Below are 27,941 nucleotides of genomic sequence, written 5' to 3'. Positions count from 1 at the left end.
GGCAGAGTGTCAGAACAAAGGCTGTCGGCAAGATTCCCTAGCGAGAAAGCACCTGCGGGCCTCTCGCCCCGTTAACCAAATATGATCTTCCGAATTGAAATTACCGTCCGTAGACCCACCCCGCCCGTAAATCTGTACCGAAACTAGCCAATGTTCCTGTTTTTGAAAAGCCTATAATCTCGTGTCGGGGTACGAAGTGGTGATCGGCTTCTACGAACCAATTTACTTTGACTTATTCGATTTAAGCTTTGGCTTATCTTATTGCGATCTAAATGGGGCTCGCTTCGATTGCCCCCCTCCCGACATTCTCTCCCTTTTCCAACGATCTCAGGGCCCCGTGCAGGGTCGACTAACTACCCCATAGTTACCCCAGGATTAGATGGGCTCTCCTGCATTGCAAAATTGGTAAAGATTGGCACTTCTGACTACTCTATTTATCTGGCGGCATGACTTCATTACTTCGTCTTCATTCCCCTGGTTGATATTATCTGGCATACGGATTTTCACCAATTTCTGATTTCGCTTGCTGCATATTGATCTCTTCCAATATTATTATGGCCACGCTGAGAAAAAAGCCATTCTTTGGGCTTACTGGAGGATGGCTCACTTTCTGGATAACGGTATGATAGCCATTTTCTTTCTTGGTATCGAGTTCTGATTGACATCCATGCAGGTTGCCTGTGCAACAGACATGTCCTTGTTCGGCTACGACCAGGGAGTCTTCAGTAAGTCAATCTATCGCAATGCCCAGGCACAGCTCAACTAATGGTTGCAATACAGGTGGTGTGGTAATAAGCCAAGACTTTCTCGAAGTCCACGATCTGGTTGGACCGACGAAAACCAATACTCTTTCCACCGTGACCGCCATATACGACATTGGCTGCTTCATTGGTGCTATTGTTGCCTTTACCATTGGAGAAAGATTAGGGCGAAAAAAGTCCATTATATTGGGGACATTGATCATGGCTGTGGGTACCATTCTACAAGCAAGCTCGTTCAGTTTGGCACAGATGTTTGTTGGGCGAATTGTGCTTGGGTAGGCGAAAATCCCGCGCAAACATTACGATTTTGCTCTGAGATATTTTACAGAATCGGCAACGGAGTCAACACGGCCACTGCACCAATTTGGCAGACGGAGACATCACAGTTAAAGTGGCGTGGCAAACTTGTCGTATTCGAGATGATGATGAATATCGCAGGTTTTTGCCTCGTCAACTGGATTAACTACGGTTTCTCTTTTATTGGTGGATCTGTTGCCTGGCGTTTCCCACTAGCCTTCCAATTTATCTTTTTATTTATTCTAATATCTACTACACCATGGCTACCGGAATCCCCTAGGTGAGCTTACCCCAAATGCATGAAAACCAAAGTGATACCTAACGATACATAGATGGCTTCTCGCTCATGGGAGAGAAGAAGAAGCGATCGAGGTACTCAGCTGTTTAGAATCGAAGCCGGCCAATGACCCTTTCATTATTACACAGTGCCGTGAAATCAATTTCAGTGTTCGCTACGAGCGCGAAAATGCCGTACGGTGGAGAGATTTATTACGAAAGAAAGCCAACACGACCAAGACCCTCCGAAGGCTTGTTCTCGGCGCTGGGAGTCAATTTATGCAACAATTTGGAGGCATTAATATCATGTCCTATTATTTGCCAACAGTGCTGATCAACGTGAGTTAACGATAAAACGATTCCCGATCGCAACCCCTAAGGCAAACCCCAAGCTTGAAGAGTGTCTGATGAAGCTCTCATTTTCAGTCTGTTGGCCTCACCGAAGAGATGGCCCGGTTACTATCAGCTTGTAATGCCGTCTCATACCTATTTTTTTCTGGTATTGCCGTCTTGCTGATCGAAAGATTGGGTCGCCGGTGCCTAATGATGATTTCAACATTCAGCCAATTCTTTTGTTTCCTCGTGATTAGCATTTTGCTGTGCTTTTCTGAGTCAAGCGATGAGAGGGAGAAATATGCATCGGCATCGGTCGCCTTTTTCTTCCTCTATTATGGTGCCTTTGGAATCGGAATGCTTGGTATTCCATGGCTGTACCCGACCGAAATCAATTCTTTACCTATGCGAACAAAGGGCGCAGCTGTTGCAACTGCGATGGATTGGTTAGTCCAATCTCACTATACTGCTCCTGACTAACCTCTGCTGACATGTGTGCGTAGGATTACCAATTTTGTCATTGTCGAGATAACTCCGATTGGTATTCAGAGCCTACGCTGGAAATTCTGGCTCGTTTGGACCGCAACGAATGCTGCATTCCTACCAATTCTCTACTTTTTCTATCCCGAGACTGGTATTTATTATCTCAATCCCGAACGACTTCTCGTACTAATAGCTATATGAAGCGAACCGGAGCCTTGAGGATATGGACGCTTATTATAGATCGAATCCACCGTTGATAGTCACGAAGGACCCAGACGCTATTTGTCGAAAACGTCCTCAGAAATACATCGACCACGAGGCTAGCGTTATCGAGAAGACAGTTGCAGGTTTGAATTACCCCTCAGATGGGACGGTGAGCCATGTTGAGCAACTCGAAGCAGAGGCCGACAAGGAATGAGTCTTCTCATTCTCACTGCTCTCGACTTCTATCATATTCTTGCGCCTTGCGCCTTGCGTAAATGAATTCAGAAATTATCTACTCATCTGTAGAACTTTGAGCCTCAATCAATATAAGGGGCATGAAAGAATATATGAAAGCCTTCTAGTATACAAATTCAAGTTTGCCCCGTAGGCCTGGGTACAAAATTAATACAATCTAAAATTCTAGAGATATTTTACAGCAAGCTCATGGTAAATACTGGTTGTTATTGTAAAAATCACCGTCGTGGGCCAAAAACGCCACTTTCTGCTATTTCCGAGCTTGTACTCAGCTTCCGTGGCAGAGGACTACAGCTAAGACTGTTCCCAAGAATTTAGAGTATTGAGATGTAGCAATTACATGAAATCCGCCGTCATGGGCAGTTTGCTGACCTTTAAACGTACCCAGTAGATGTTCCATTGCCTGTCCCTGTAAATTCAGGCATTAGAATCGTGAAGGAAAGGACCAACGACGTAGAAAAAGCACAATTCAAATCTGGGGCAGCCTGGGAGAGTAACTCAACCCCCACGTAATACAAGGATGTAATTTGCAATTCTTTTATTGCCATTTGTTCTAGATAAAAAAGTATAAAGTAACGCCAAACTCACTCGGGCATGGAGCTCACTTTCGCTGCTCCACAGAGTAATCAAGCCGAATACGGTTTTCTTGCCGAAGCGGTACCAGAGCTGCGAGGCCCTTACATCATCGGACTTCGCTGCGAAAGAAGATTTTGAGTAAGGGAACACTGAAGTATGAGCCTCGGAATGAAATCCGGGTTCACACAGAATAGCATGTCTACCAAGTACGATGGATTGCATCGTTAATAGTATATTAGGAACAAGGTCGAAACCCTGGCAGCTATATAAATACCTAGTAGGTAGCAGTGGTATCATAACTACATCAACCAAACTACAAACTACCACCCTCCACATATCCTGGATTATTCCTGCTTGGGGAGTTGAAAAAACGACAATTTCCCGCGTATCAGCACCAAGAAAGCAATAATGGGCCGGCAATACCTTAAGGAAGTCACTGGCCTACCAGGATTGAAGACAGCCCCGAATATGGACGTTTCTGCCATAGTCAAGGATGTGATTTATTCTATTCGTAAGGATGGTGATGCAGCTGTGAGGAAATACTCGGAAAAGTTCGACAAATGGTCGCCGCCGAGCTTCAAACTTTCCCAGAGCGAGATCAATGCGGCCATTGCCAATTGCCCCAGGCAAACACTTGACGATATTGAAGAAGTCCAGCAAAACGTCAGGGATTTTGCAAAAGCGCAGAGAAACTCCATCAAAGACTTCGAGGTCGAACTACGGCCCGGGGTTCACCTGGGACAGAAGAATGTACCAATTGATAACGTTGGCGCGTAAGTTGACAGCAAGTTTTGTTAGCATAGTTTTTCTCATGGATTGGAAGTAACCAGGGCTTTCACAGATACATTCCCGGTGGCCGGTATCCCCTCCTCGCATCGGCACATATGACAATTTTGACTGCCAAGGTTGCTGGTGTTAAGAATGTCATCGGCTGCACGCCGCCGATCAATGGAAAGGTCCCAAACAGCACCGTGGCAGCTATGCACCTGGCTGGCGCTGACGAAATATTCATTGTCGGAGGTGTTCAGGCTGTCGCTGCTATGGCAGTAGGTACTGAGACCATTCAGAAAGTGGACTTCCTTGCGGGACCTGGAAATGCCTTTGTGGCCGAAGGAAAGAGGCAGCTATTTGGGGAAGTAGGTATCGATCTTTTCGCAGGACCAACCGAGATTCTGGTTCTAGCCGACGAGACTGCTGATGCTTTCACGGTGGCAACGGATTTGATTTCCCAGGCGGAACATGGCCCCGATACCCCAGCAGTGCTCATCACAACTTGCCCGAAGGTTGGGCGCGACACCATAGAGATTGTGGAACGTCTCCTATACAACTCCGACTTGTCGACTGCGTCGGTCGCCAAGACCTCATGGGACGCCTTCGGTGAGGTTATCGTCGTTGATACCATGGGCGAGATGTGGGAACTAGGTAATCAGTATGCGAGTGAACACGTACAGATATTCACTCGGAGCCCGCGTGATGCATTGGAGCATCTGACAAGCTATGGTGCTCTATTTCTCGGCGAAAAAACATGTGTTTCCTTTGGGGATAAGGTATGATCGAAGGCATATCCTGAATCTTGAATCTGGATATACTGACAAATATTAACAAGGTCATTGGCACAAATCACGTCCTCCCTACCCGTACGACGTCCCGCTACACCGGTGGTCTCTGGGTTGGCAAGTATCTGAAAACCTGCACCTATCAGGAGGTCACTTCTGAACAGGCTAGCGGCGATCTTGGTCGACTTTGTGGACGGGCTGCTCGAGCTGAGAACTTTGAAGCACATGCCCGTTCTGGCGACCTTCGCGCCAGTAAGTACAAGAAGGATCAAATTCAATGGATCAAAAAGTCGCAAGCTGCTACCGGGGTTCGCCTTTGACTTTCTTTGCTGCACAGATAGCTTATTGGTCTTATTGTTAAAGCCTGTGAATTTGAATATAGATCCATGAATTTCATCTATTTTACCTCTTCATACTTGTAAATTTTCCACCACGAAGGATTCAGGAGACGGTTGAATCCATGTGATATTTATCTTGGTAACAATCATGGGAATTTGTCTAATGTTTCAATCGCTCGGAACTCCAATATCGAGTGCGTTAGTCGGTCTAACTCCGACTCGATGTAAAATGACATTCCCCCGAAGGGGTGATTCTACGTACCCGTGTTGTGGCGCATTAGTGTGGTCGCCTGCCTGTCCATAGTGAGCCGAAAAAGTGGGGCAGTGGCTTCGGCTGGGTTGCCCAAGGATGTGCTATCCTAGGATGGCCATGTCAGCGAGCTATCGGCAGTAGATCTTGTCATTATCCCACAATTTATGTTTTTGGACCCCAGTAGTTTAATATTGCAGTTCTCGATTTCTTGAATGGATGCGCTGCGGGATTACAGTTTCAAATCTAGACGATGGTTAATGAGAAGCCAATCCTTACCCGCTTGGAATTTATATCTCACAATTCACGGGCGGGCGATGGTGGTTACCATTCTGTGTTTCGTAGTAGGTACTTGTATGCTACCTTTCTAAGAAGTTGAAGAAACCAGTAAGGCCCTTGAACAATTCTATAAATACGAATTTCTATTATCTATTAACACAGCTTTCCTGATACGCGAGTCAACTATGACCGGCTGTGGGGTAAATGCAAGGTTGCACACTTGTGGAGTTTAGTAGTCTTCCCGAAACCCCAAATAGAGCTTCAGCAACTTTTCGCTTGCTATACTCCTTTTGCTTATTATGAGGCCTCGGATAAATCGTGCGCCCCCAAACAATTCAGCCCGCTATATTTGATGTCGGTGTTTGCTTCCGTGCCAGCTACCATCTCACATCGCTGCAGTTCACCATTCGATCAAAATGAATATTCTCGTGTCTCCTTCTCCCACTCGCCTGGCTTTTCTGGCCCGCAATATTTCTCGTCATTCGACGAAGCCTTTGAATTTTAATAGATTTGCGGCTTTGAACAATCCACCGACCCGGAAATTCTCATCTAACACATGGTACCTCAACAGTTCTCATAGCCCCCGCTCAAGATTTCCGCTGAATCAAGCCAAGTCTCCTGGGTCTAAAGCTGATGAAAAGGAGGAAGGAATTTCATTCATAGACGAGAATATCAGCATCGAGTACCCTGAAAGCGATGAGTTACCTCGAACTCCCATTATTCAAGGTCGTGGGGGCAGACACTTTAAACGAACCCTCGCTCAATTCTCCCTTGAAGAAAGCGTGACGGTGGTGACCGGAGGTGCGAGTGGGATAGGTCTTGCTATCTCTCAAGGGATTGTAGCTTCAGGCTCGCATTTGGCCATTGTTGATATGAACCGTGAGGATTTCACCGACGGAGGCCAGAACGGAACGACGAGTGACTAACCACGAGAATACAGGTGATGAAGCTCACACTCAAACCGAAAAATTGCTAGAACAATTCAAAAGAGAAAATCCCGGAATTCAGCGGTTAGTTCGAATTGTCTCTTAAAGATCTTATACAATCTCCGAATGGCTACTAATGATTTGATTAACCAAGAATGCCAAAGGTAACCTCCCACTTTGCAGACGTGTCGAATCCATCCTCTGTCGACCATGCCATCGCCGATATAATCGCCAAACAAGGCAAAATTGACAATCTGGTCACTTGCGCGGGGTTTACCGAAAACTTTAGCGCTATCACGTATCCTCATGATCGTATGCAGAAATTGTGGGGGGTTGTTGTGGATGGAACGTATCTCTTCACTGCTGGCGTTGCGAAGCATTTGATCCAACGCCAAGCAGCTGGAAACATGGTGGTAATCGGTAGCATGTCTGGAGCTATCGTGAACGTTCCTCAGCCTCAAGCTCCCTATAATGCCGCCAAGGCGGCCGTTCGTCATCTTGCTGCATCGCTCGCAGTGGAGTGGGCCAGCCATGACATTCGTGTGAACTGCATCAGTCCCGGATACATCCTGACTGCCCTGTAAGTGACAAAAGAAGCGGATATTCTGCAATTTCCTATCATTTTTACTTTCGTGAAACATTCGGTGGTTAATGTTCGTCTCAACCCTAGTACTCGCAAGATTTTGGAAGAAAATGCCGAGTTCGGCGATAAATGGATCTCGCTTATCCCTGCTGGTAGGGTGGGGAGCCCGGAGGATCTGATGGGAGCGGTGGTGTTCTTGTTGAGTGACTCTGCTAAGTATATCACTGGCGCCGACTTGCGGGTCGACGGCGGTTATACTTTGACTTGATGGGTTGTGCCATTCATACTCTTGCTTAGATCATTGGGATGGCTGCCGTAATTGACAGTTAATAACAAAGACTCAGTCAGTTGCCAAATATGAAAGCACTCGGACGATCAAACATAAGTAATCTACTGGCTCAAACAATATGGCGCAAGTGTCACGGTTAATATTACTAATGATGATTTGACTTCTCGTGCTGGGACCCTGCACAAATACTTCCATTGTGAGGTCGGTCAAAGCCTTTTAAGATTATTTAACTACTAGGTACTCCTAGCTCCATAGAGCGCGCAAATCTCGAATTCGATATATTGCCGCCCAGCCCAACTCATTCTCAATATCTTCTAGCAGCGTTACCGTTGCCTCTCTCTCGTCTTTCCTGTTGAAACAACAACCCGCTAATTTCGAAACAGAAATTATTAGAAGAAATCGTATATAGCATGAAGTGTGGAGAACTTACCATAATAAATTGGCTGAACAGAATTGACCCGGCAACTTCCTTCCGGCTTACTTTGAGCAATGCCGCAAATCTGTCGTGCATGATAAAGCAATTTTACCTGTATACTGATTAGACAAAGCATAGGATGCCAGGTTCGAATTATCCCACTAACTTCTATTGAGCGGAACGCAAGTAAGCAACTCGAGTCCTGCGAAGGATTGTTGGTAAAAAGAAGGATTTGGGCAAGATGGAACATTTGCCACGAAGATGCTACGTATCATCAGCAATCATTATCCTGGTCATGGTATGGGAGAAAGCTGACCACAAACACCCCGTGTAAACCAAATAGATTGGAACACGCTATCCTCCTCGTCAAGAACAGAAACAGGATCCATGAACCCCTTGTCCTTTACGCAATTCTGCCAATGTTCAAGCTGGACCCGAAGTTTATGCCATTCATCGATCATCTTACTTAAAGTGTGTAATTGAGAAGAAGCCATCAGGTCCACGACTTTGGCGAGAATGGTAAGAATTCTTTCCTTCGTCAGAATGCTTTTGTAACTACCCAAGAATAAACTTACTGGTTGTTTACTAAATCCTCCCTCCCTTCCTGCCCAATATTTTCAAGATCAACGGCCCAATGGTCTGGATCAAGCCGCAGCTTTGACCGACTGATTAGAGCACAAACTACTTCCTGCCGCGCGATGGACCAGAATGCTGCTTGTGCAATGCCTCCAGATGATCCATTTACTTTTTGCACCCTGCCGAAGGAGAAAACACCGTCCAGATGTCTCTGCCAATTGGCCGTAGGGGCATCTAACATTTCATAGCATGAGCAGATAACAATGGCTGCAAAGCCGTACTCAGCAAGTTGCTCGTCCGAGTCCCAGAGTCGATTGATGAGAAGTGAGATAGCGACGTCGTAGTTCTTTTGGGCGATTTCCATGCCATCTTCCAGCTTTCCGACTAGATACTGTTGCTTAGTAGCACATGCAATACTCGCTGATTTGAGCAATGGATCGTGAACGGCTAATCGGCAGACTTTCTTGGAAAATGTTTCAGACAAGTCAGATAGGTCCATCCAAGTTCCCACTTCAGTGCTAAATTGACGAAGCAGGTCCGTTTCCTCCTTTGAGATACGCAGGATTGCGGCACCCTGTACCGCTGGTGCTGCAAGCTCTACCGGCGACGGTACAACGCTGTTGACACTCCATTCACTTGGAGAGCAGTCGAATGACGAAGGCGAATTAGCGGACCGGGATCTAGTTTCCAAGTACTCAGGCTACGATTTCTCATAGAAAGCAAAGCCCGACCAGCAGCACCCTCTCTTTGGGTGATGGCGACCCATGAATTAGGATTATTGATGTGTTGGTTGCCCGAAGCATCATCCAATACACCGGAAATTTCAGGAAAATGGACCTGGCAATTGAGGTCTTCAAGACCCTCGGCTTCAAATGTGGCTGGGTAGCCCACTGACGGGGCAAAATTTAGATTGCTTGGTGATGTCAAGATGTCTCGTCTGTCTACCCCGCGCATGTTCTGAGCATCCGCTGATAGCTCTGAAACCTGTGGTGCCAAGGTTGTTTGAATAGACGAATCGACTTTGTTCCCCTCGGTGCTATGGACGGGGTCGTATTGCATTCGATGTTGCCCTTGCCCTCCATGGTCTGGATCCGCAATCCAATCATTGTTCCCGCTGACGCATGTCAGATATTCAGCAGCAACTACACTGGTTTCATCGATAAATTTATCTGCTTATGGTCAGAAGAAAGACCAATATTAAGATAAATTAGCAGTGTATCGCAAATTCTCGTACAAGGTTGAACTATATCCACCCATATTTGGTCCTGTTCAAATGTTCCCGAGGCTTCTTTCGCAACATTGCCATTTGAAGAATTATGCCAATGCTTGAAGGCGGAAGAGTCGCTAGTGATACATTTGATGTGGGTTTTTTCACAGTTCATACACCTAGGCCGCCTTTCATCACACTTGACCTTTCGAGATCGACATGTTAAGCTGAAGGGCATGTCAGTTATCCTACTCCGCGTGCTGCATTTACACTCGCACAGTCACTTACCACCCTAAAAGCCGTTAGCTTTCCAGAAACCCGAATCTTCGCGGAGGAAGCTTACCGGTCCATGTCCGCATTTCGTGAAGTAGCCAGACCGAAGCGAATACTACAAAAAATAAGGGGGAATTGTGAAGAGTTCCAGATGTGAAACTGTCGACAGGGCATTGTTCAGATGATTATTTGCGCGGTCGCAGATTGGCTGGGAAGCGTGGGGGCCCTGTTCCACCGAGGCCCATTTGCGGGGGTGCGAAGCGAGGCGAGGCGAACCAGCCGAATGCTGCATGGCATGTGGCGCATCATGTTTCACGTCATGATAAAATGCACAGAGGAATATGCAATTCGGGGTTTACGGTAAAATATGATTATAAGAAGTTCTATTGTTCAGACTTTTTTGTTGTGGTTTTATACTAGTAGTATCCACAGGTGTATATTGGCCCGACGGAAAGAAGTTTGGAATATCTATTCCTACGATATTACATGCCAACTGGGGAAATTAAGTGCCCTATAAAATTGTCTCTTTAAGGGTGAGAAGAATCTGTAAATTGTGTCCAAGATATTCAGAATGAGTGCGTAATTTATTCAAAAACAAGAAGTATCGAGATTTCTTAATTTAATACCATAGTCCGTCATTCGGCTTGATGCCCCGCTTCTTGCAATGCTCGTAGTACAAATGAGCATAACTAAAAACGTCCATAGTGTTTTTCAAGCTGTCATCGTCGTGGAAAAACTCGAGACTACCCGAAACAGTGAAGACAACTTCTGCTCCCTTGCTCATGTGTAAGGTATGAATGGTTCCGGGATTCTCAACCACATAGTCACCAGGTCTGGCGACCCAGTCGTATCTGGTTACAGAGATTAGCATTACTTCTTTTCTGCAAGGAAATTCTTTCTAATGAAACCTACTCCTTATAATTCCATTCTCCATTGAGCGTAACGGCAGTCACAGTGCCACGGTGTCTGTGTTTTCCCAGCCAGGTGTCTTCGGAGCTTCGCAGAACGACCACAAACGTGCCGGTCCGGGTTTCAAAGCGCAGTGGCTTCAGCTCTAGATTTTCGTGCCATGGGTGAAAGCAAGTGTCTGATTCACCGTTTATATAAACATCAGGAGAACTAAATTTGTCGGCCAATGCCAGTTCTGACTTTTCAAGCGAAGTAAGCTTTGACTCCTGATTGGTGCTTTTGGTGTCCATGGCTTGAATTGGAAGAGATTGGGATACGTCGGAATGAGAAACAGGGGGCGCCATAGTGAGAGTCTCTCAAAATTCACTTATCAAAGACTTCTTGGGAATAGGATGGTATTGAATTGAAATCTCCAGATGTGCAAGGGGGCCAGTGACCATCTTTATATGTACATTCACCCAGATTGGAGTCACAGTAAAACATGAGAAGTGAAGCTGACTGGGTCTATTGGCAGTGCAGAGTTCTTCTCTCGGCGTGATTTCCTAGTATAGATGCACAAGCTGTTGCGACGATCGTGTGTACTCCTGCTGACCTAGAATACTACAAGGTAATCATCTAACGTAGGGCATTGATGCCGAGATTTACCCCCGCTCTTCCCTCTATATTGTACTCCACATAGAATGTTCTACTAGGACACGTAGCGAAAGATCGGTCATTGCAGAGTTTCACAGAATTCAAGTAGCACTTGGAGGAAAAGAAGTACCATTTCGAGATCGGCAAAATGGGCACAATTTCTTCTATAGCTCTTTGCCTCAATTTACTTGAGCTTGAACACTTCTCCCCTTGCGTTTAGAATATTAAAATTGACCGCCTTAGGTTTCGTATCCTCAATTTCTAATATTTTATTTTCTTCCGAATTCGCGATCATAACTTATATAGGTGATTTGAACAATGACTAGCTCAACTTCCTTTGGAATGGGCCATATTCCTAGCGCCGTATGGCCGCGGAGTCGTCTAAAACAACAATTTCCCTATAAACTCAGCCAGAATGCGCGCTCCCACAACCTTCACCGGGAATACTCCACATGGGACACTCTGTGCTTGGGGAGACGAAATTTTATTTATTCATGGTGCATCTCTTGCTAAGTGGCGGATTTTCTGGCGAATTCTGGACAACTTTGGTATGCCACTGGATGAATCAGGTCTTCGCAACTGGCCCAGGGCACTCGGAATGTGCAATCGGAGAGTCCCCATATTTTCTACCCTCGCTCGTAAGGAATGTAGAACTTTGTTGGGTGAGCGAGATGCACATTGGAAAGCCTTGAATGCCCCCACGCTTCTCGCTGAATTTATCCAATGTATTTGCGCATCTTGGATAAAATGCGGGGGCATCGACGGCTCTAGCTGTCCCCCGGAATTCATTCACCGAGCAGGAATATTGCCAATAACGCCACATCCGCACGGCCTTCCTGGCAATTGGCTCGTATATTTTGTCTCTCTTTAACGGTGACGAAAATCCCAAAGATCAACGCAATTCGAGCCCCTGATCTCCATTGCCGTTGGCTGGCCCCTGCAACCACTTCCCGCCAGAGATCCCACAACAACGCGACCTGAGTGCAGCAGCCATTTATCGGACATGAATGAATAATGACTGATACTCCACAGGCTGGGTACAGAGGAAGATATATCACGATGTCGTGTACTCCCTGCTCGGAGAGCAAGGTCACAGGAGTGTATAGTTCGAGCATTCGCCACTAAGCTGTGGGGTCCTCTCTACTGGCCGTAATAATAGTGTGGCGGAGTCCAATATATTTTCTGACTCAGGATCAAACCCGGGAAATGTGGCTACCAAGCGGTGGGTAAAAGAACGCTGTATATGGCCTTTTGCGCTAGCGACAGGTTTTGTCGCCATCCCTCTAAGCCCCCGAAATCTAATGACAATCTTCCTTGTCACATCATAATCGAGCTTTCAATTGGTAGAGTTGATTGGCCTGGAAATATGTTCGGAAGAACAAGGCCTTCAAACGGCTCTAATATTGGAATGCCAGCACTTCGCATTGTGACAGATTCTGGAAGTCTCCCGGCTAAAGCGAACCTTGGAAGTTGGCCTTCAAACAACATTCAGAAAGCGGAGACAGCATCTCTTCAACGCCTCCCAGTGAAGTCTGTCTCTTTATGGCAAGAAATGGGGGTATTTTAAACTTTTTTCGGCCCCAGTGAATATGTTGCTTCCCAACGCCCCTATTGATGCCTTCTTCAACCTCGTGAATGAAATGAAGAATAGTTCGACTGTTCCGGCTGGCGCTTTAGACAAGTTGTCGTATTTGAGAACTTCTGATATTTACTAGTAGCAGGAGGATTATTCGTTAGTGAATACCCCCAGAATCATTCTGCTTGCCCAGGTGATCGGAAGAAGAACCGAGCAATGAGACAAACTAACTATCAAAAAGTATAACTCTGCTTGATCTAGATCTCTGGATTTCAACTTCCGAGCCCAAACCTAAACAAACCTCCTGAAACCAAGCATTCCCGGAAGTCATCTTCCTCCCCAGATTCCTCCCCCCGCTCACTTCTATGTTTGCCACTTCCCCACGGGGTATATCTTGCACCCGACCGCCGCCCCACAACATCCCGGACGTTCATACTACATTCCTCTGGTATCTCATCGCACTTGATTTGCAATTCTCATATTATTTCCTCGTTATGGAGGAGAAAAAGATTAGCCCAGCTGAGGATTCCCTCGGTCACCTCGAACATGAAGAATCATCGGACGTTCTTCGGCGAGGATCCACGGTATCTGCGGATATGGAAAGCCCTGCACCAGTTTGGGAATTGCGACGCACTTACACAAAGAGTGGAATCTCGGGGATTTTCGCCTCTAGATATGTGTTCACATGTGCCTTTCTTGCTACCCTAGGTGGTTTACTGTTTGGGTACGATCAGGGTGTGGTCTCAATCACACTCGTCATGCCACAGTTTCTCGACGATTTCCCCAGAGGTTTCTGCAAATGCGTCGGGTGCTGGGTTCAAAAAAGGTCTTATGACCGCCGTTCTGGAACTTGGAGCATTTATCGGCAAGCTCATGGAGAATTGCTTGTTTTACTAGATCAAAGCTAATAGTTTATTATAGGAGCGATGAACCAAGGTTGGCTCGCCGACAAAATCTCCCGTAGATGGAGTATTTTCGTCGGTGGCATTGTTTTCATGATCGGTGGAGCGCTACAGACAGGTGCGGCCTCATTCGCGATGCTTACCGTCGCACGTTTTATTGGGGGTGTCGGTGTGGGAATGTGTGTACCAAAAATCCATTAACTTTGATAACTTCCCTGCTAATTATTAAGCTAGGCTTGCCATGGTCTCGCCTCTATATATCGGCGAAATCGCACCTCCAGAGATCCGAGGAACTTTACTAGTGCTCCAAGAGCTTTGTATCGTTACGGGTATCGTGATTGCTTTCTATATCACCTATGGAACGCGACACATCCCTAGTTTTTGGGCATGGCGTCTTCCATTCTTGATCCAGTTGATACCAGCTATCCTTATGTGTGCTGGAGTCTTTTTCATTCCTTACTCCCCGCGATGGCTTTCTCAACAGGGCCGACATGAAGAAAGCCTCCAGACACTTGCTAAGATCCGCCAGCACCCTACTACTGATGAACGGGTCATGGAAGAATGGCTCGAAATCAGAGCTGAGTGCGAATACCGCAACGAAATTTCCGAGAAAAAGCATCATACTCTCACAAAGCCGGGTAATTGGAATGCTATTAAGCTTCAGATTGCACTTTACGCCGATTGTTGGAAAATGCCAACCTATAAACGCACTCAAGTTGCCGTGGGCTTGATGTTCTTCCAGCAATTTGTCGGAATCAATGCATTGATCGTGAGTATAAACCCCAAAATATAGGTTTCCTGTCACTAATTATGCGTGCAGTACTACTCTCCAAGTTTATTTGAGAGTATGGGGTTAGACTATGAGATGCAACTGACTATGTCGGGCATCATGAATATCTGCCAGGTTGTTGCCTGTGTGTGGTCCCTTTGGGGTATGGATCGGTTTGGTCGCCGCAAACTTCTCCTGGGAGGAGCAATCTGCATGTTTATCTCCCATTTTGTGATTGCCGTGCTCGTTGGTAAATACCAGAATAACTGGCCTGAGCATACTGCTGCAGGTTGGGCAAGTGTGGCTTTTCTTCTATTCTTCATGTTGACATTTGGAGCAACCTGGGGTCCTATTCCATGGGCAATGCCTGCGGAGATCTTTCCTTCCTCGCTTCGCGCTAAAGGATGTGCATTCGGCACCATGTCTAACTGGGGTAACAATTTCATCATCGTTAGTGATCCCAGACCCCTTTACTTCCAACCAGCTGTTAACAATAATACAGGGATTGATCACACCCCCAATGATTCAAAACATCACGTATGGCACTTACGTTTTCTTTTGTATCTTTTGCGCTATTTCATTTGTCTGGGTGTACTTTCTTGTCCCGGAAACCAATGGACGTACCCTGGAACAAATGGACTCTGTGTTTAAAGACAGAAGTACCAACGAAGAAGCTGAAAGACGGGCGGAAATTATGGCGGGACTCAGGCGAGATCCTGCTAGCCAACAGGTCGAGGTAGTGCCCTAGGGTGCAAAGCGTGAAGATCAGCGCTTGCAATGATATTTTCGCCATACAACCTTGCCGGCTATACAAGAGCGACATGCGTTCGCCATTTTCATTGGCTATATTACTAGACATTTGCAGAATTTAAACAGTGAATTCAACCTTGAATCAATCCATCTATTGAATTGTTCGCTTTTTGCCAGATTGGCGCATTCACATAATTATGCGTTCTACATATACGCCTGACCTTCTAACGTGTCATCGGCGTTTCCCCGCCATCGCGCAGTGTAGGTCTGGTAAACAAGTTGAATATTTTGTCTGGCTCTATAGGAGTAGTTTAGTAGTAAAAAGTTTCAATGAGCTTCACTGGCGCGGTGGAGCCATTTCCAAAAAAAATAAAAAATAAAAAAAAATAAAGAAAAAAAAAACATTGAAAAAATCAAGCGTAAAAGAAAAACAGAACCTAGAAGAGAAAAATGCAACGCCTTTCGTATGCATTGGCCAGGCCGCGCGGGGTGTTGTTCTAGATGGATTGCCACTCCATTAGGAACGTCCTCCGCTTGGCAAGGGGAATTGAGATTTGCGCTCTTCATCACCCGCATGTCGATTATTTATTGTTCTTCTTTTTCATTTTTCATGTGTTAATATTCCGAATTCCTCGTTCTGTTTCTGCTACTCCGTACTGATCAACTCCGCCACGCCCGACATCCACGCTAGCTGGAGGGGTATTATATGATCGCAACCTGTTCCGGCTCAAGGTAAAGAGAAGTGGGCTGGTGCATGTCTGTCTAGGATTTCATGCAGCCCGAGGTACTTCCGGTAAAGATGAATACAATCTGTAAGGCCAGTCGTGGTCAGCCTCCGATGAATTTTCTCCGATGAATTTTCACACGAACTTCAAATGAGTCCATCTCATATGACAGTGGTAATGAAGCAGCCTGGAATTATCGAAGTCATTCGATGTAATACTATACGACTCGCTTGGACCAGGATTACTGCTCAGTAATCTTGGCAATGTTTTTACTATCCGAATCACATCAAGTTATGCAAGATAGTGCTCGCCAAGGTCTAAAAAACTGCGGGGTCTTGCGCCCTCTTCGCACCCTCGCCCGAGGCTGCACCCTCAGCTCGGCGTCCGGAACTGCTGCTCACCCGGACACGAATAGAAGTCGCAGAGCCTTACAGGGCCTCTCAGCTTGAAACCAATAACTCACCCCCGATGCGGGGTGAGGGGAGGCCTGATCATGTATAAATAGACCGTACCCAGTAGTTGCTGTAGTTGCAGTTGCAAATCCAGAAATCATCTACCCATATCAAGTAATTCTGACAGCCAGAAATCCCAGGATCAGAACCAAGCTTCAGAGCGGACAAAATTCAACTTTAAAACACTAGTATTAGCACAGACTTCCAAGGTTCAAAATGGCACCAACTATGATGAAGGCCGCCATCTTAAAAGAGGTATCCTCCGAGCCTTTTTTTTGAAACCACATCAAATCACCACAACACCTCAATCATAAGCACCAACTCGCAACCCTTAAAAAGAAAAAGAATACTCACTAACAACCCTCAAGCTCGGTCAACCCCTCGTAATAGAACAAGTCCCCGTCCCAAAACCAGAAGGCCGCCACGTCCTCGTCCGCGTCCAAGCAGCATCCCTCTGCCACTCAGACCTAACAATAATCCAAGGCCAAGTCGGGGTCGGAGCCAAACCCCCACTAATCCTGGGCCACGAAGCCGTAGTCGTGATCGAAGAACTAGGACCCGAAGCCTCAAAGTATGGTCTAAAGGTCGGCGATCGAATCGGCGGTCCACTATGGCAAGACTGGTGTTTTGATTGTTACGAATGCAAATCCATCGGAACCGAGTTCTGCAGCAAAATTACTATGCGCGGTGTTACTTCCCAGGGATTCTTTGCTGAGTATACGACCATGGACGCGGCGAGTGCGGTCGTTATTCCGCACAATAGTCCTGCGACGGCCGCCCAGCTTTCGCCGATATTTTGTGCGGGGATTACGGTTTGGGACGCGCTTTCGCGTGCTGAGTTAAAGCCCGGTGAGACTGTTGCTATTGTTGGTGTTGGGGGTCTCGGTGAGATTGCGACAAAGTATGCGCAGGCGTTCGGGGCTAAGGTTATTGCTATTGATGTACATGATGGCCAGTTGGAGAGTGTTAAGGCTGGAGGCAGTGCAGATGAGGTTTTGAATACTCGGGGCCTCGAGCCGATGGAGCTTATTGGGAGGATTCGAGAGTTGAATAATGGAAGAGCGGTTGATGCGGCGATTGTTACCTCTGGGTCGAATGCGGCGTATTCGACTGGCATGTCCATTCTCAGGCCGCTAGGAAGATTGATTGCTGTCGGGATCCCCCCTGAGGAAGTTCCATTTAATGCTGCGGTGGTTGCGATTCGGGCTCTCAAGTAGGTCATTGTGGTTGCTGTTTGCTGCATTGTGACGAGGAGTTCATCGCTGACTTTTGGTTAATATAGGATCATCGGGGCTAAGGTTCCAGGCCAAACTGGAACGGCGGCTTGTGTTGAGTTCTGTCAGCGTAAAGGAATCTATCCTAAGGTTAACCCGAGGAAGTTCCAGCTGGAGGATATCAATGAGATGATTGATCTGATGAGCGCTGGGAAAGTGGAAGATGGCAGAATGGTTATACAATTCTTCTGAGGTTGCATTATATTTGGTTGCAGGCGGCTGTAGTATAGGCGATGAGCTACATGTACTAGAGAGAGAGGAGAAGAGAGAGAACTGTCAAACATTTCCTAACTATATGCATTGTTGAAGAAGGATAAGCTCGAGCATGCATTGTAGAACACCATCGAACGCCAGACACCCCGCCTGTTGATCACCACTATGAAAGACAAGGAGGCAGAGCATTCCCATTTAAAAGCGAATCTCATAACTTCCCGCCCGAGTCATATAGCGCACCCACTTGACAGAGCTGTAATCACTCTTCTCAAAGACCTTCAGGTAACGCACCAGCAGACCGGAAGAAGTAAACATGAGAATACTAAAGGAAAGGCTGATAGGAGGCCGACTCCAGGCCTTCTGGTGGGTCATCGAAGTAAGGGTCGCCTCAGCATTGAGAACAAACTCACTCTGGCCCGAGAAACGAGGGATCTTCCAGACAATATTGTTGTGTTCGGGTTCATACTTCGCTCGGCCTTGGCTCGTCCGCTCAGTAGTCTTGGCCGTGTTCAATGGTGTAGGAATACGAATGATCACATTCGAAGCGAAGAGCTTCGAACTGTAATTCGCCTTGATCGCAACGCTGTACTCGACCTTGGTCGTGCCGATCTCACGCACAATTGGCTGCACCTTAAAGGGGAGGTTGACATTCTCCGTCGCGCGGTACCGCATCAACTCGAACTCACCGTCCGGCGGTACGAAAGAGATGATACGGTCCGCGTCAAATCGGCCCAGTTTCACGCACTGGTGGAATTGACAGTCTTCCAGTGTGACGGAACCTGCGGCTGCGCGCGTGGCCTTGCCTCCGGGTCCGCTGATCCCACCATTTTTACTACCCTTCCCGCCAGACGAGTCGCCAGTGTCGAGGAGAAGCCGGTCATTCAGCCCGAATTTGCACTCCGGCGTGCCGGTCAGGTAGGCGCGCATGACGATCTGGCCGTTGACGTCGGCGCGGAGAACAGTGCCGGTCGCGGACATTAGGAGGTTGACGTCTTCGATCACGTCGACGAAGGCTTCGTTCTTGCGGTATTTGATGTCCGAACGACGCCATGAGAGGGCTCCGGTCGCTTGCATGGTGATTCGACTGGAGTCTGTGGGCGAGTTTGCGATCGCGGATTTGACCCCTTCTGTTGTGATGTACATCTTCAAGGTGTCTGTCTCGGTGTTTTGCGGGTATCCGAAGTCGAGGATTTCTGAAGACGCAAGCGCAAGGTTATTAGTATGTTCTAGGATGTCTTCGGAGGGAACAGTTCAATCAATGCGTACCATCGAGCAATTCGTAAATCAACACGAAGTTGTTCTTAACGGCCTCTTCGTCAAACTTGCCGAAGTAGCTCTTGCCCAACAGGATGAGCCGGTAGAGGAATTCAAAGACGAGCGCGGCATTGGCGTTGCTCTTGGTCACAGCGACCAGGTAGATATTCTCGTGCTTGACATGGCTGAAGGTCGTGGAGCCCAGGGTCAAAATCGGGGAGCGGACCTGCGGGTTGGAGATGACCTGGATGCGAAAGATGTCGGCGAGACGCGGGCGACAATCGGAGCGGAAGGCGCGGAATATGAGATTCTCGCCCTTCTGGTTGAATACTAAGATGCCCGACAGCATGATGGTGGTGAAGGGCTCATCTCGCGGTTGGGAGGGAGTTAAAGGAGCTCAACGGGGGAATGTGGGGGGGCCGATCGACACCGCCTGTGGATATCTTCAAGTTTCAGGGCCATGTGGAAGTGGAAGTGGAAGTGGAAGTGGAAGTATGCGAGAGTGAGGATTAAGGATTTAGGATTGATTATGGAGTATGGAGTATTGGACATTGAATGAATATTGATAATAGTATTTTAATTAATTATCTAAGTGGCCCTATTAAACCACAAATTGGTATTTGTTGAACGGGTTCAATATAGACAGGTAGCCCCGTTACTGAAGTGCTTTGCACCAGCAATTCTGATAAAAGTATCAAGACGAAAGTGAAGATGGAGAAGAAAAGAAGGAGCGAAAGTGAAAATCACAGGAAACAAACCCCCAGCAGCGAATGGTAGGATAGCAGATGGAGAATTGAATATGGTAAGGGGTCATAGTCATATTGTCAGAAGACAAGACAAGCAAAAGGGTAGAGAATAAGAGGAGCAATGCTGGGAGGTGGGATATCATGCAAAGACCCGGGACAGGACAACAGAAATTACAAAAAGATATACAGCAAGAAAAAAGGAGAAAGGAGAAAGGAGAAAGGAGAAAGGGGAACGGTGTCATGTGCCTCAATTCCCAACACCAGTGCTGGGCCTGGTATTCGGTAAGGAAGGAGCCTCACTGGGCACGATCCCAACTTTGGGATCAGGAATCTGGATATCGATCGACATGTATGCCGTTCGTCGTAGGCTCCAAATGTGTACACCGTCCTTGGCACCGACTTCACGGTTCCAGTTCTGAAGCCAGGACTCCACCTGCTGCAGTTCGCCCTTGACCCCGGGGGCGTTCAGATCGTCCCAAACCCAGCCGGTCAAAAGACCAATTGCCCCGTCCACCCAGTTGCGCAGGCTATAGGGGTCAAAAGCCTTGACAACGCCATTGTTGACTGTCGAGACGATTTGGCGGAACTCCTGCTCCGATAGTAACGGGTCCAAGATCTCTGGGTATAGGTTTGAGAATGTCGGTGCCAGGTCTCCCCTGACCATCCAATCGCGTCGAATGCGAATGACTCGTGTGGTGAGGTATTCTTGCGAACCGATCGGGACATGGGGGTTGAGATGAGGATAACAGGGGTGGGCGGGGCCCCAGGCCAGTTCCTCGGCGACATCCGCTGGGGCTTGTTGGCCTGTATTGGAGGGGACGGAGGCGATTTGTGATTGCGACCGCAGGGAGGTTTGGGACTGGGCATGTCGGGGTTGTTGAGCATCACGGCGTGTTCCATCGGACGCCAAATGGACCTCTTCCGGAGGGCGCAGGTTCTCGAGATCCCGCGCCGCGCTGCCTGCAAATACTGCGGCCATCTCTGTCGGGGACAGTTGACCACTCTTCCGATGGCGAGGGGGTAAAGCGATACTCGTGCGCCCACTCTCGGTTTCGCCTTGGCTGCGCTCGACGAGAAGACTGGAGGGGGAGGGGACGGGGTGAAGCGACTGCGCCGGCGCTCGGGAACGGTGAGAAGAGGGGACTGAGGGCCGAGAGGAAGACTTTCGTCTGATTGGTATGGAGGAATAGAGATTGGAGTGATTCTCGGGACGTGATTGACGGGGTTGGCGAGGCGAACGGCGGGCGGGCGAAGAATTGAGGAAGAGAAAGGCGAGGCGGAGGAAGACGAGGGGCCGACGGGGACGCACTGGCGTTGCCTTTCGTGCCTCTCGTGCTTGGACTTCACAATTGCGCCCCGTGAGAACAACCGGGAGTTCTGTTCCAGCTCCGAATCCCGGGTCCGAGAAGCTTTGAAGGACGCCGTTTTGAAGAGTGGGAAAGGTTCACTCACGGGTCAGAGCTCTGACGAGCTCATTCCCAGATTTGGTGGTGGTGTGGGTGTGGTGTGGGTGTGGTGTGGGTGTGGTGTGGGATAGTGTGACGCGATTGAGGTGATTATGATTATGATCGACAAAGGAAAAATAGAAATGAAAGAGAGACTGGAGATTGGACGAAGAGAAATAAAGATTGAAGATTGAAGATTGAAGATTGAAGAAGAGTGAAAGAAAGAGAAAATGGCGAGCCGAAAAAACGAGGCGAAAATCCTTCAAGTTCCAGGCAGAGCTATACTCTTCACTCTTCACTCTGTACTCACCTCTGTCGGGTTGATATCTATAGCCACCCCCTCAACCACCGTGAGAAATGGGATCTTATGGGGTTATATGTCCATGTCCAAGCCAGACTAACTCTCCATCTCTCCAACGGCCTGCGTTTGCCCCGGTTTCACCGTGATTAATATTAATTGGCCTCCCTTGTTTCACCTCGCCTCGCCTCATCTCATCTCATCCGGGACAAGTGGGCCAATCCCACTAGTTTTACCCGGGGCGCTGGTTCTGGTTCGTCTGCAGCTGCGCCTTGACTGGGGACTCGTACGGAGAAGAGCATCCGCGGCTGTCAGATGGACTAGTCGACGCCCTTGGTCCAGCACAGGCCACTACGATCAACGCCCCTTTCAAGGTCCTAGTGCCTAGGTGGAACTGCCGATGCATCACTAGCATATATTCGAATATGCATTCTATATGCATATACCATCTGTCGAATCTGGGATCCCCACTGGCACACTGCTGCCAGTGTTCATGAATAACTACCAAGCCAGTCTGCTAGTCTTGGCCCATAAATCGGAAACCTCCATATCCCACCAGAGTGAAAGGTGCCCAATAGAATGGACTAGTCCAGTCTAACTGACTCAGAATCATCCTCAAAGTCAGAACAAGAAATTCGGCATCTGGCACAAACTCGGCTGCACTCTCAGATCCTCCTTGCTCCTGTGTTTCCCACGGTTCTACCATTTCATCAAGCAACACACTGGCCCTATCTCCATCCATGCTAAAGAGGTCCAGCTGTGCCTGTCTAACTAACTCCCCCACCGTGAGCTCCGGATGACTCTTCAGCCGTCGATAAAACAGCGTCATCAAAAACATAGAGCCGAAATCGCTCACTTTCCACAATGATCCCATGTAGGCCTGGCAGCCCGTACTTAAAACGACATGGGAGAACCCTAAAACTTCACTACCGATAGTCGCCTTTCCAAATCCACTTAAACACGCCGCAAAAACAAGAAGATTGACCCTGCTTCGAGTAGCAGACATATCGACGACGCGGAAATCCTGGCCATGTCCGATGGATATGGACGAAAGCAACGGATTACGGTAGTTGATGTCTCCGTGGGTCCCAACATGCATGATTCGAGATCCACCCTCCACGTACTTTTGGAAATCCTTTCTCGAGAGATGGGACGCTTCGATGGGCCACGTAGCAAACATACGCGCAATGTTAACGGCTTCAATGCCCGCCATGTGTAAATTGACTTCTGTGCCACCTCTTGTCGCACCCAATGGTTCGTCGGTCTCCTGCGGTGACTTAGCTAGAACAGAAACAGATGGTGCTACCGATTCAGATTCGCGCTGGGACAGGTAATACAAGACCGTGAGGCTAGGCACCTGTGAAACAGCCGCGTGCATGATCAAGGGCTTCCCATCGAAGGGCAGGATCGAAAATGGGAATGCAGTGAGTGGATCCGACAAGGAGAAAATGACATGGGACTTTGATCGAATAGTCTCCGTAAAAGGTGACAGCAAGATGTCCGAAATGCCTTTGGTCAGTTCTTTTATCTTTCTCTTGCGATTCTCTTCCTCTTCTCCTGCGTAACCTGTCATTTCTCGTAGAATCTTCATAGAGAGCATGACGGGTCGACGTATATCAAAATTTCGAGTCGGTCCTTGGATCGCTTGTTGAATGCCCTCCCTGGTGATTGCAAATGCAACCAGCCCACGAGGCCCAAAAGTAGCTTCTATGACCACCGCATTATCATCGATGCTTTTATAAAGCTGTTGAGGCTGAATGATAGAGTTGACCGTCTCAATGAATGTCGTGGCAGATGACAAATTGCCATCCTGTTCAAGAGTTTTGATTTCCTCCCTAAGATCAGTTATTTCCTTCTCTTGCTCGGGAGTCAGACTCCTCAGGGAGCTTAGGGATCGCAGTAGTCGCCTTTTATGAACTGCAGCAGTAAGAGGTGCCACTTTTGGCGCACCAGAGACTCTTTGCGCTTCTTTTGCCTGGGACTGTAGGGACTCAAGCACTGCCCGTGCTCTACTCATCTCGACAAACAGAAGAGCATGTTCCTTCCAAGAGATATCTTCGAAATGGCCATGGTCATATTTGGAGGCAAGCTCAATGGGAGTCTTTGAATCGTTCCAACTAAGACAGATCCGCGCGAGATTCAAATAGACTTCGGTTGTCCATGCAGCCATGGAGCTTCCAATCTTCGCATCCAAGTCAGTCGTCTGGAGTCTTCGTCTATCGATGATATTTCGCGCTTCGAGTAGCTTAGAGAACGCGAGTTCTGCCAGCGGTCGTCTATCCCTCATCACAGCACCGAAAAAGCCAAGTCGGAACGAAAAGTCCAGTGCGCTTTCACTCTGTTGTTCGAAGAATGTCGGAGATATCTTGCAAATAATATCGATGACTCGATGACCTCTGTCCAAGTCGCACCCAAACACACAGAACGACAGCGCATTTTCCGCCACCGTAGAAAAAGACCCTCTAACACCATAACCTTGCTGGAAATCATCGATATTTCCATCAAATAGCTCATTATCCGTCATGGAGTCTAAAATCTCGCGCGCCTTAGTTGCATCGCCAACTCGCTCGCAGGCTAGTATCCGATACAAGTCTCTAGTCCAGAGACGCTCAAGCTTGTTCTCTGCTTGCTCGATAAATTGGTTGAAACAAGCTTCAGCCTTGGCAACATCACCTTCTTCTAGCAGACGGCGGTACGAAATTTCTGCTGACCCATATGCCATCTTTGCAGCATCATCAGCAAGAGCCTTCTTCCATATTCTTTTTATTTTGCTAGGCGGATAGGTAATTGCAGGGTCGAAGGCCCATGTCCTGTCCTCTCCTTGTAACTGTTCTCGAAAATGGTGAAAACAAGGATCATTTTCGATCCAAAAGGCGAGTTTTGTTTGAAAATCGTGGAATCGCTGCAGATCCTCTAGTCGCAGATAGATACTGTTAACCTTGTGGCTAAAAGTCCAAAGCAGATTTGACTTGCTAGTCAGCAGCGTCGACTTGTCTGTTTTTCCTAGCTGGTCATCGCCGCTACTTTCGATTTTCGAGTCAAGATATTCTATCACTTCATCGAGCATGCCAAGTGCCTCTTCGATGAAAATCCGGCATGCATCTGAGTTGAACATTTCGTGGTGGACCGAAGCACGAGAAACCACTGACTGGAATAGCGGAATGACATCTCCAATGGGCTTCGCTACTTCGTATGCGCATTCCCATCCTAGTAGCGCAGTATCCATGTTGGAAAACTTGAACCATTCTTGATGTGCAAATCGTAGAAAAAGAACAGCGATGAAGTGGACAACTATTTCATTTCGGGCCTCAGCACCCCACCTGCCTATGGCTGATGCAGTTTCCTTCGCTTCACGGGGGTTCCCCTTCGTGATACCTATCAATATTTGATGGGCTCTGGCGATCTGTATGTTTGTTTCGTCTCGACCGAATAGCTCCATAGAGCATTTGAGCTTCAACTCTGCTTCCGCTAGTGTATCCAAGTCCTGTGGATTTGTAATTCGCTCATGGCGTACGGAATTGTGTAAACAGCAGGCCTGGCGAAGTAGAACCGCTGCCTGTCCACGTTTCGAGCCGGACGTTTGAAAAAGTTTCAGTGCAGCATCGTAACAATCTCGGGCTTTGGAGGAGTAGGTGACTTTGAGGTCAAATTCAATAGGATCCCATATTGAGTCATCAGCAGTACCTGAAAACGAATCCGCAATGATGATATTCAACGAGAGAGGGCTGGTAAATCCCGGACCCACAAGACTATCCCCTTCCATCATCTTTAATCTGGCTAGACCAGCATAGTCGCTGATGCTATCACACTTCTGATACATCTCCTTCATAATATCCGCGGAGGCAGGACTTTGACATGCTAAATGGAGTTCAAGAATCAACTCGCCCAAATAGATCGCGATCCCTTTTGCTCCATTATTCTCTGACAAGTCGCGATATTTCATCAATGAAGCTGAAAATTTTGATAAAGCTTCCAATACTGCCGCAGGGTCCTTGGTGTTTGCATTTATCCCGTTACCAGGCGACAACGGATGGTAGAGACTTATTGCGTTCCGAAGCAGCAAAGGAAACCCGGACGCAGCACCCAGAATCTGACAGAAACCTTGGTCACGAATCACCCCCTGGGCCATGTATTTATTAACATTGGCCAGCATCCTTTGCATGATATCAAAGGGGCCGACAATATCGCTCAACATTGCAACATTCACTGGCCGACCTCGTTCGTGATAGAAGTGCAGGGATGGAGGGTACCGGCGAGTATAGTCGGCGAGTAGGGAGTAATTCGTAAATCGCAGACCCCATTCAGGAGACACTTGATCCAAAATTCCCTGTAATTCATCGAGGCTGTTATAAGCATCTCCGAACCTGCCGATCAAGATCGAGTAGATTGAGGAACACCGCAGATACTCTGCGCGAGCACCCGGCTCCGCATCCGCCTTGGGCTGCTCTTTCTGGAGTAAGCCCCATACTGCATCTAAATCTCCTCGATATTCTTCAGCAAAGGGTGATCTTCCGCAAAGATCGAGGAAGTGATCGAAATCCATAATTGCTTTCAGCAGTGGGGGTAAAGCAACATTGTTTGTTTCTCTCCTCCGGTAACCGGGCAATTGTAGAAAGTCCTTGATGTCCGCTCGAGATAAGCACTAAGCAGATGTGGGACTGAAGTGATTAGGGTGCCCTATCCCATCACTTCTGGTATTATTATCACCGGGGTTGTCGAATCCGCTCGCCAAATTTTGCCCGATTTAGGTTAGAAAGGCATTAGCGGGGTTGTCTGAAGCCCCGCGGTGACAGCAAGGCAAAAACAAAAAACAAGCAAAAGGAAGAGTAAATAGCGACATGGCGCCCAGGACGACATTAAACACTAATCCACGCATGGTGCATGGTTGATTTGATCTTGGCGATTTAAGCATTCTCGCATCTGTTCAGTATGGGGGCCAGTGATGACTCTTCGTTCTTTTTGTATGGAGTCGGGGAGCGGCCCGAGGCACTGACCCTTGGTTCGCTCGTCCTGGAGAAATATTGGCAGCCGATGATTGCTCGTCACTACACCCATGAATTACTAGAGTGAGTATTCTTTCCTTGTCTGCTGTGGTAAATTAGTTTGACCCCTTTCTTTAGCGAAAAGGGCCTGCTTGAGCATGCCTATACCACGAATGTATCAAATGCGGTATTCCGGGGCTGTTCGCGTTTATCTCCAGCCGTCGGCGTGGAGGTTGGCGATATCATGAATCTCGGTCTTGCATACCATAAAGACCGTGAACGAATCATCGTTGCAGAGAAAGGGTCTAGAATCACGTTAAAAGAGTATATTAGCCTTCCGCTCCTGAGCTCGCCGGTCAATGTTGACTTCTTAATACACAGCCCTGAGGCATTCCTCACAGATAACATCCTCACAACTCCCGCGGCACAGCAAAAGCTCAAACTATGGCTCTCGGCTGCACATAGTGCCTATCTTCTCAACTTTAAGTTCGCTCGTCGGCCCAAGGTATGGCTTTTGACTGGTCTATACCTTCTAGAAGGGACTCAGGTAGTAGTATCGAATGGCCAGAGTGCAAATATATCAGCAGGTGTCTCGTCGGCCATAATCGGTGCTCTATCAGGCGTGCCTGTTGGTGGGTCAGTTAGTCTGGGCGCCGATTCGACATGGGAAATGGCTATGGAAGTAGCCGACCCACATGTCTGGGCAGCTCAGTATCGACTAGTTGACGCGCGATTCATCAAAATGAGCAAAGATGGTATTGATGGGGTTAAACTGCCAGCGTCAATTGGTCTTTATCGCGATATATTGTCTGTGAATACGGCCCGAGGCGCAGGCGAGAGGGAAGTTGAGCTTGGACTCGAGACTGAGCAAGATGAATCAATGATAGATGATCAAGATGGCCAGGAAGAGGAGGGGTATGAAAAGAGGTTGGAACAGGCAATCCAGATGTTTGAAAAGGCGCCGAAGCACTTCTTGCAATAAATAGTTGAGCGGAGGAGCATTCGAGAAATCTAGATCGCATTTTGTATGTAATAGAAAGGCATTCACCTGAATTATTATTTCATTAGGAATTATGTGCATCGAACCTTATTTATAACGTCTCGTTCGTGTTTCCCAAAACTCCGAATCGTGAATG

At 47.7% G+C, this 27,941-nt stretch overlaps 11 protein-coding genes across 11 annotated transcripts; 6 read left to right on the top strand and 5 right to left on the bottom strand.

Annotated features, from left to right (window-relative positions):
- Positions 1 to 554: 554 nt before the first annotated feature.
- Positions 555 to 2,568, top strand: N7509_012161 (sugar porter family MFS transporter; the record flags this gene model as incomplete). The annotated part of the gene is made up of 8 exons (XM_056636798.1): positions 555 to 620; positions 674 to 725; positions 781 to 1,036; positions 1,090 to 1,338; positions 1,391 to 1,673; positions 1,761 to 2,113; positions 2,171 to 2,301; positions 2,354 to 2,568. The coding sequence occupies 8 exons, from the start codon at positions 555 to 557 to the stop codon at positions 2,566 to 2,568; spliced, it is 1,605 nt and encodes a 534-aa protein (XP_056482828.1).
- Positions 2,569 to 3,593: 1,025 nt separating this feature from the next.
- N7509_012160 (histidinol dehydrogenase family protein) lies at positions 3,594 to 5,061 on the top strand (the record flags this gene model as incomplete). The annotated part of the gene is made up of 3 exons (XM_056636797.1): positions 3,594 to 3,958; positions 4,027 to 4,732; positions 4,792 to 5,061. 3 exons carry the CDS (start codon positions 3,594 to 3,596, stop codon positions 5,059 to 5,061), a joined length of 1,341 nt encoding a protein of 446 aa, XP_056482827.1.
- A 963-nt stretch (positions 5,062 to 6,024) lies between these two features.
- N7509_012159 (uncharacterized protein) lies at positions 6,025 to 7,385 on the top strand (the record flags this gene model as incomplete). The annotated part of the gene is made up of 4 exons (XM_056636796.1): positions 6,025 to 6,487; positions 6,549 to 6,618; positions 6,689 to 7,114; positions 7,205 to 7,385. 4 exons carry the CDS (start codon positions 6,025 to 6,027, stop codon positions 7,383 to 7,385), a joined length of 1,140 nt encoding a protein of 379 aa, XP_056482826.1.
- A 729-nt stretch (positions 7,386 to 8,114) lies between these two features.
- On the bottom strand, positions 8,115 to 9,955 carry N7509_012158 (uncharacterized protein; the record flags this gene model as incomplete). Its single annotated transcript, XM_056636795.1, has 5 exons — positions 8,115 to 8,376; positions 8,397 to 8,971; positions 9,034 to 9,566; positions 9,632 to 9,741; positions 9,948 to 9,955. 5 exons carry the CDS (start codon positions 9,953 to 9,955, stop codon positions 8,115 to 8,117), a joined length of 1,488 nt encoding a protein of 495 aa, XP_056482825.1.
- Positions 9,956 to 10,496: 541 nt separating this feature from the next.
- N7509_012157 (2,4'-dihydroxyacetophenone dioxygenase family protein) lies at positions 10,497 to 11,076 on the bottom strand (the record flags this gene model as incomplete). The annotated part of the gene is made up of 2 exons (XM_056636794.1): positions 10,497 to 10,728; positions 10,790 to 11,076. 2 exons carry the CDS (start codon positions 11,074 to 11,076, stop codon positions 10,497 to 10,499), a joined length of 519 nt encoding a protein of 172 aa, XP_056482824.1.
- Positions 11,077 to 13,360: 2,284 nt separating this feature from the next.
- Positions 13,361 to 15,414, top strand: N7509_012156 (sugar porter family MFS transporter; the record flags this gene model as incomplete). Its single annotated transcript, XM_056636793.1, has 5 exons — positions 13,361 to 13,784; positions 13,917 to 14,076; positions 14,132 to 14,666; positions 14,718 to 15,116; positions 15,169 to 15,414. The coding sequence occupies 5 exons, from the start codon at positions 13,361 to 13,363 to the stop codon at positions 15,412 to 15,414; spliced, it is 1,764 nt and encodes a 587-aa protein (XP_056482823.1).
- Positions 15,415 to 16,809: 1,395 nt separating this feature from the next.
- On the top strand, positions 16,810 to 18,059 carry N7509_012155 (alcohol dehydrogenase catalytic domain-containing protein; the record flags this gene model as incomplete). Its single annotated transcript, XM_056636792.1, has 3 exons — positions 16,810 to 16,848; positions 16,962 to 17,806; positions 17,876 to 18,059. 3 exons carry the CDS (start codon positions 16,810 to 16,812, stop codon positions 18,057 to 18,059), a joined length of 1,068 nt encoding a protein of 355 aa, XP_056482822.1.
- Positions 18,060 to 18,275: 216 nt separating this feature from the next.
- Positions 18,276 to 19,683, bottom strand: N7509_012154 (AP-2 complex subunit mu; the record flags this gene model as incomplete). The annotated part of the gene is made up of 2 exons (XM_056636791.1): positions 18,276 to 19,273; positions 19,347 to 19,683. The coding sequence occupies 2 exons, from the start codon at positions 19,681 to 19,683 to the stop codon at positions 18,276 to 18,278; spliced, it is 1,335 nt and encodes a 444-aa protein (XP_056482821.1).
- Positions 19,684 to 20,327: 644 nt separating this feature from the next.
- Positions 20,328 to 21,059, bottom strand: N7509_012153 (ERF4 family protein; the record flags this gene model as incomplete). The annotated part of the gene is made up of 1 exon (XM_056636790.1): positions 20,328 to 21,059. One exon carries the CDS (start codon positions 21,057 to 21,059, stop codon positions 20,328 to 20,330), a length of 732 nt encoding a protein of 243 aa, XP_056482820.1.
- A 1,281-nt stretch (positions 21,060 to 22,340) lies between these two features.
- N7509_012152 (CHAT domain-containing protein) lies at positions 22,341 to 26,366 on the bottom strand (the record flags this gene model as incomplete). The annotated part of the gene is made up of 1 exon (XM_056636789.1): positions 22,341 to 26,366. One exon carries the CDS (start codon positions 26,364 to 26,366, stop codon positions 22,341 to 22,343), a length of 4,026 nt encoding a protein of 1,341 aa, XP_056482819.1.
- A 386-nt stretch (positions 26,367 to 26,752) lies between these two features.
- On the top strand, positions 26,753 to 27,787 carry N7509_012151 (uncharacterized protein; the record flags this gene model as incomplete). Its single annotated transcript, XM_056636788.1, has 2 exons — positions 26,753 to 26,889; positions 26,944 to 27,787. The coding sequence occupies 2 exons, from the start codon at positions 26,753 to 26,755 to the stop codon at positions 27,785 to 27,787; spliced, it is 981 nt and encodes a 326-aa protein (XP_056482818.1).
- Positions 27,788 to 27,941: the final 154 nt, after the last annotated feature.

The sequence above is a fragment of the Penicillium cosmopolitanum genome (assembly GCF_028827165.1).
Source record: "Penicillium cosmopolitanum strain IBT 29677 chromosome Unknown utg000011l:1.0-3548175.0:1.0-3550911.0, whole genome shotgun sequence".
NCBI lineage: Eukaryota > Fungi > Ascomycota > Eurotiomycetes > Eurotiales > Aspergillaceae > Penicillium > Penicillium cosmopolitanum.
Note: the sequence above shows the minus strand (reverse complement) of the source record. Positions and strands in the feature narration are given on the sequence as shown.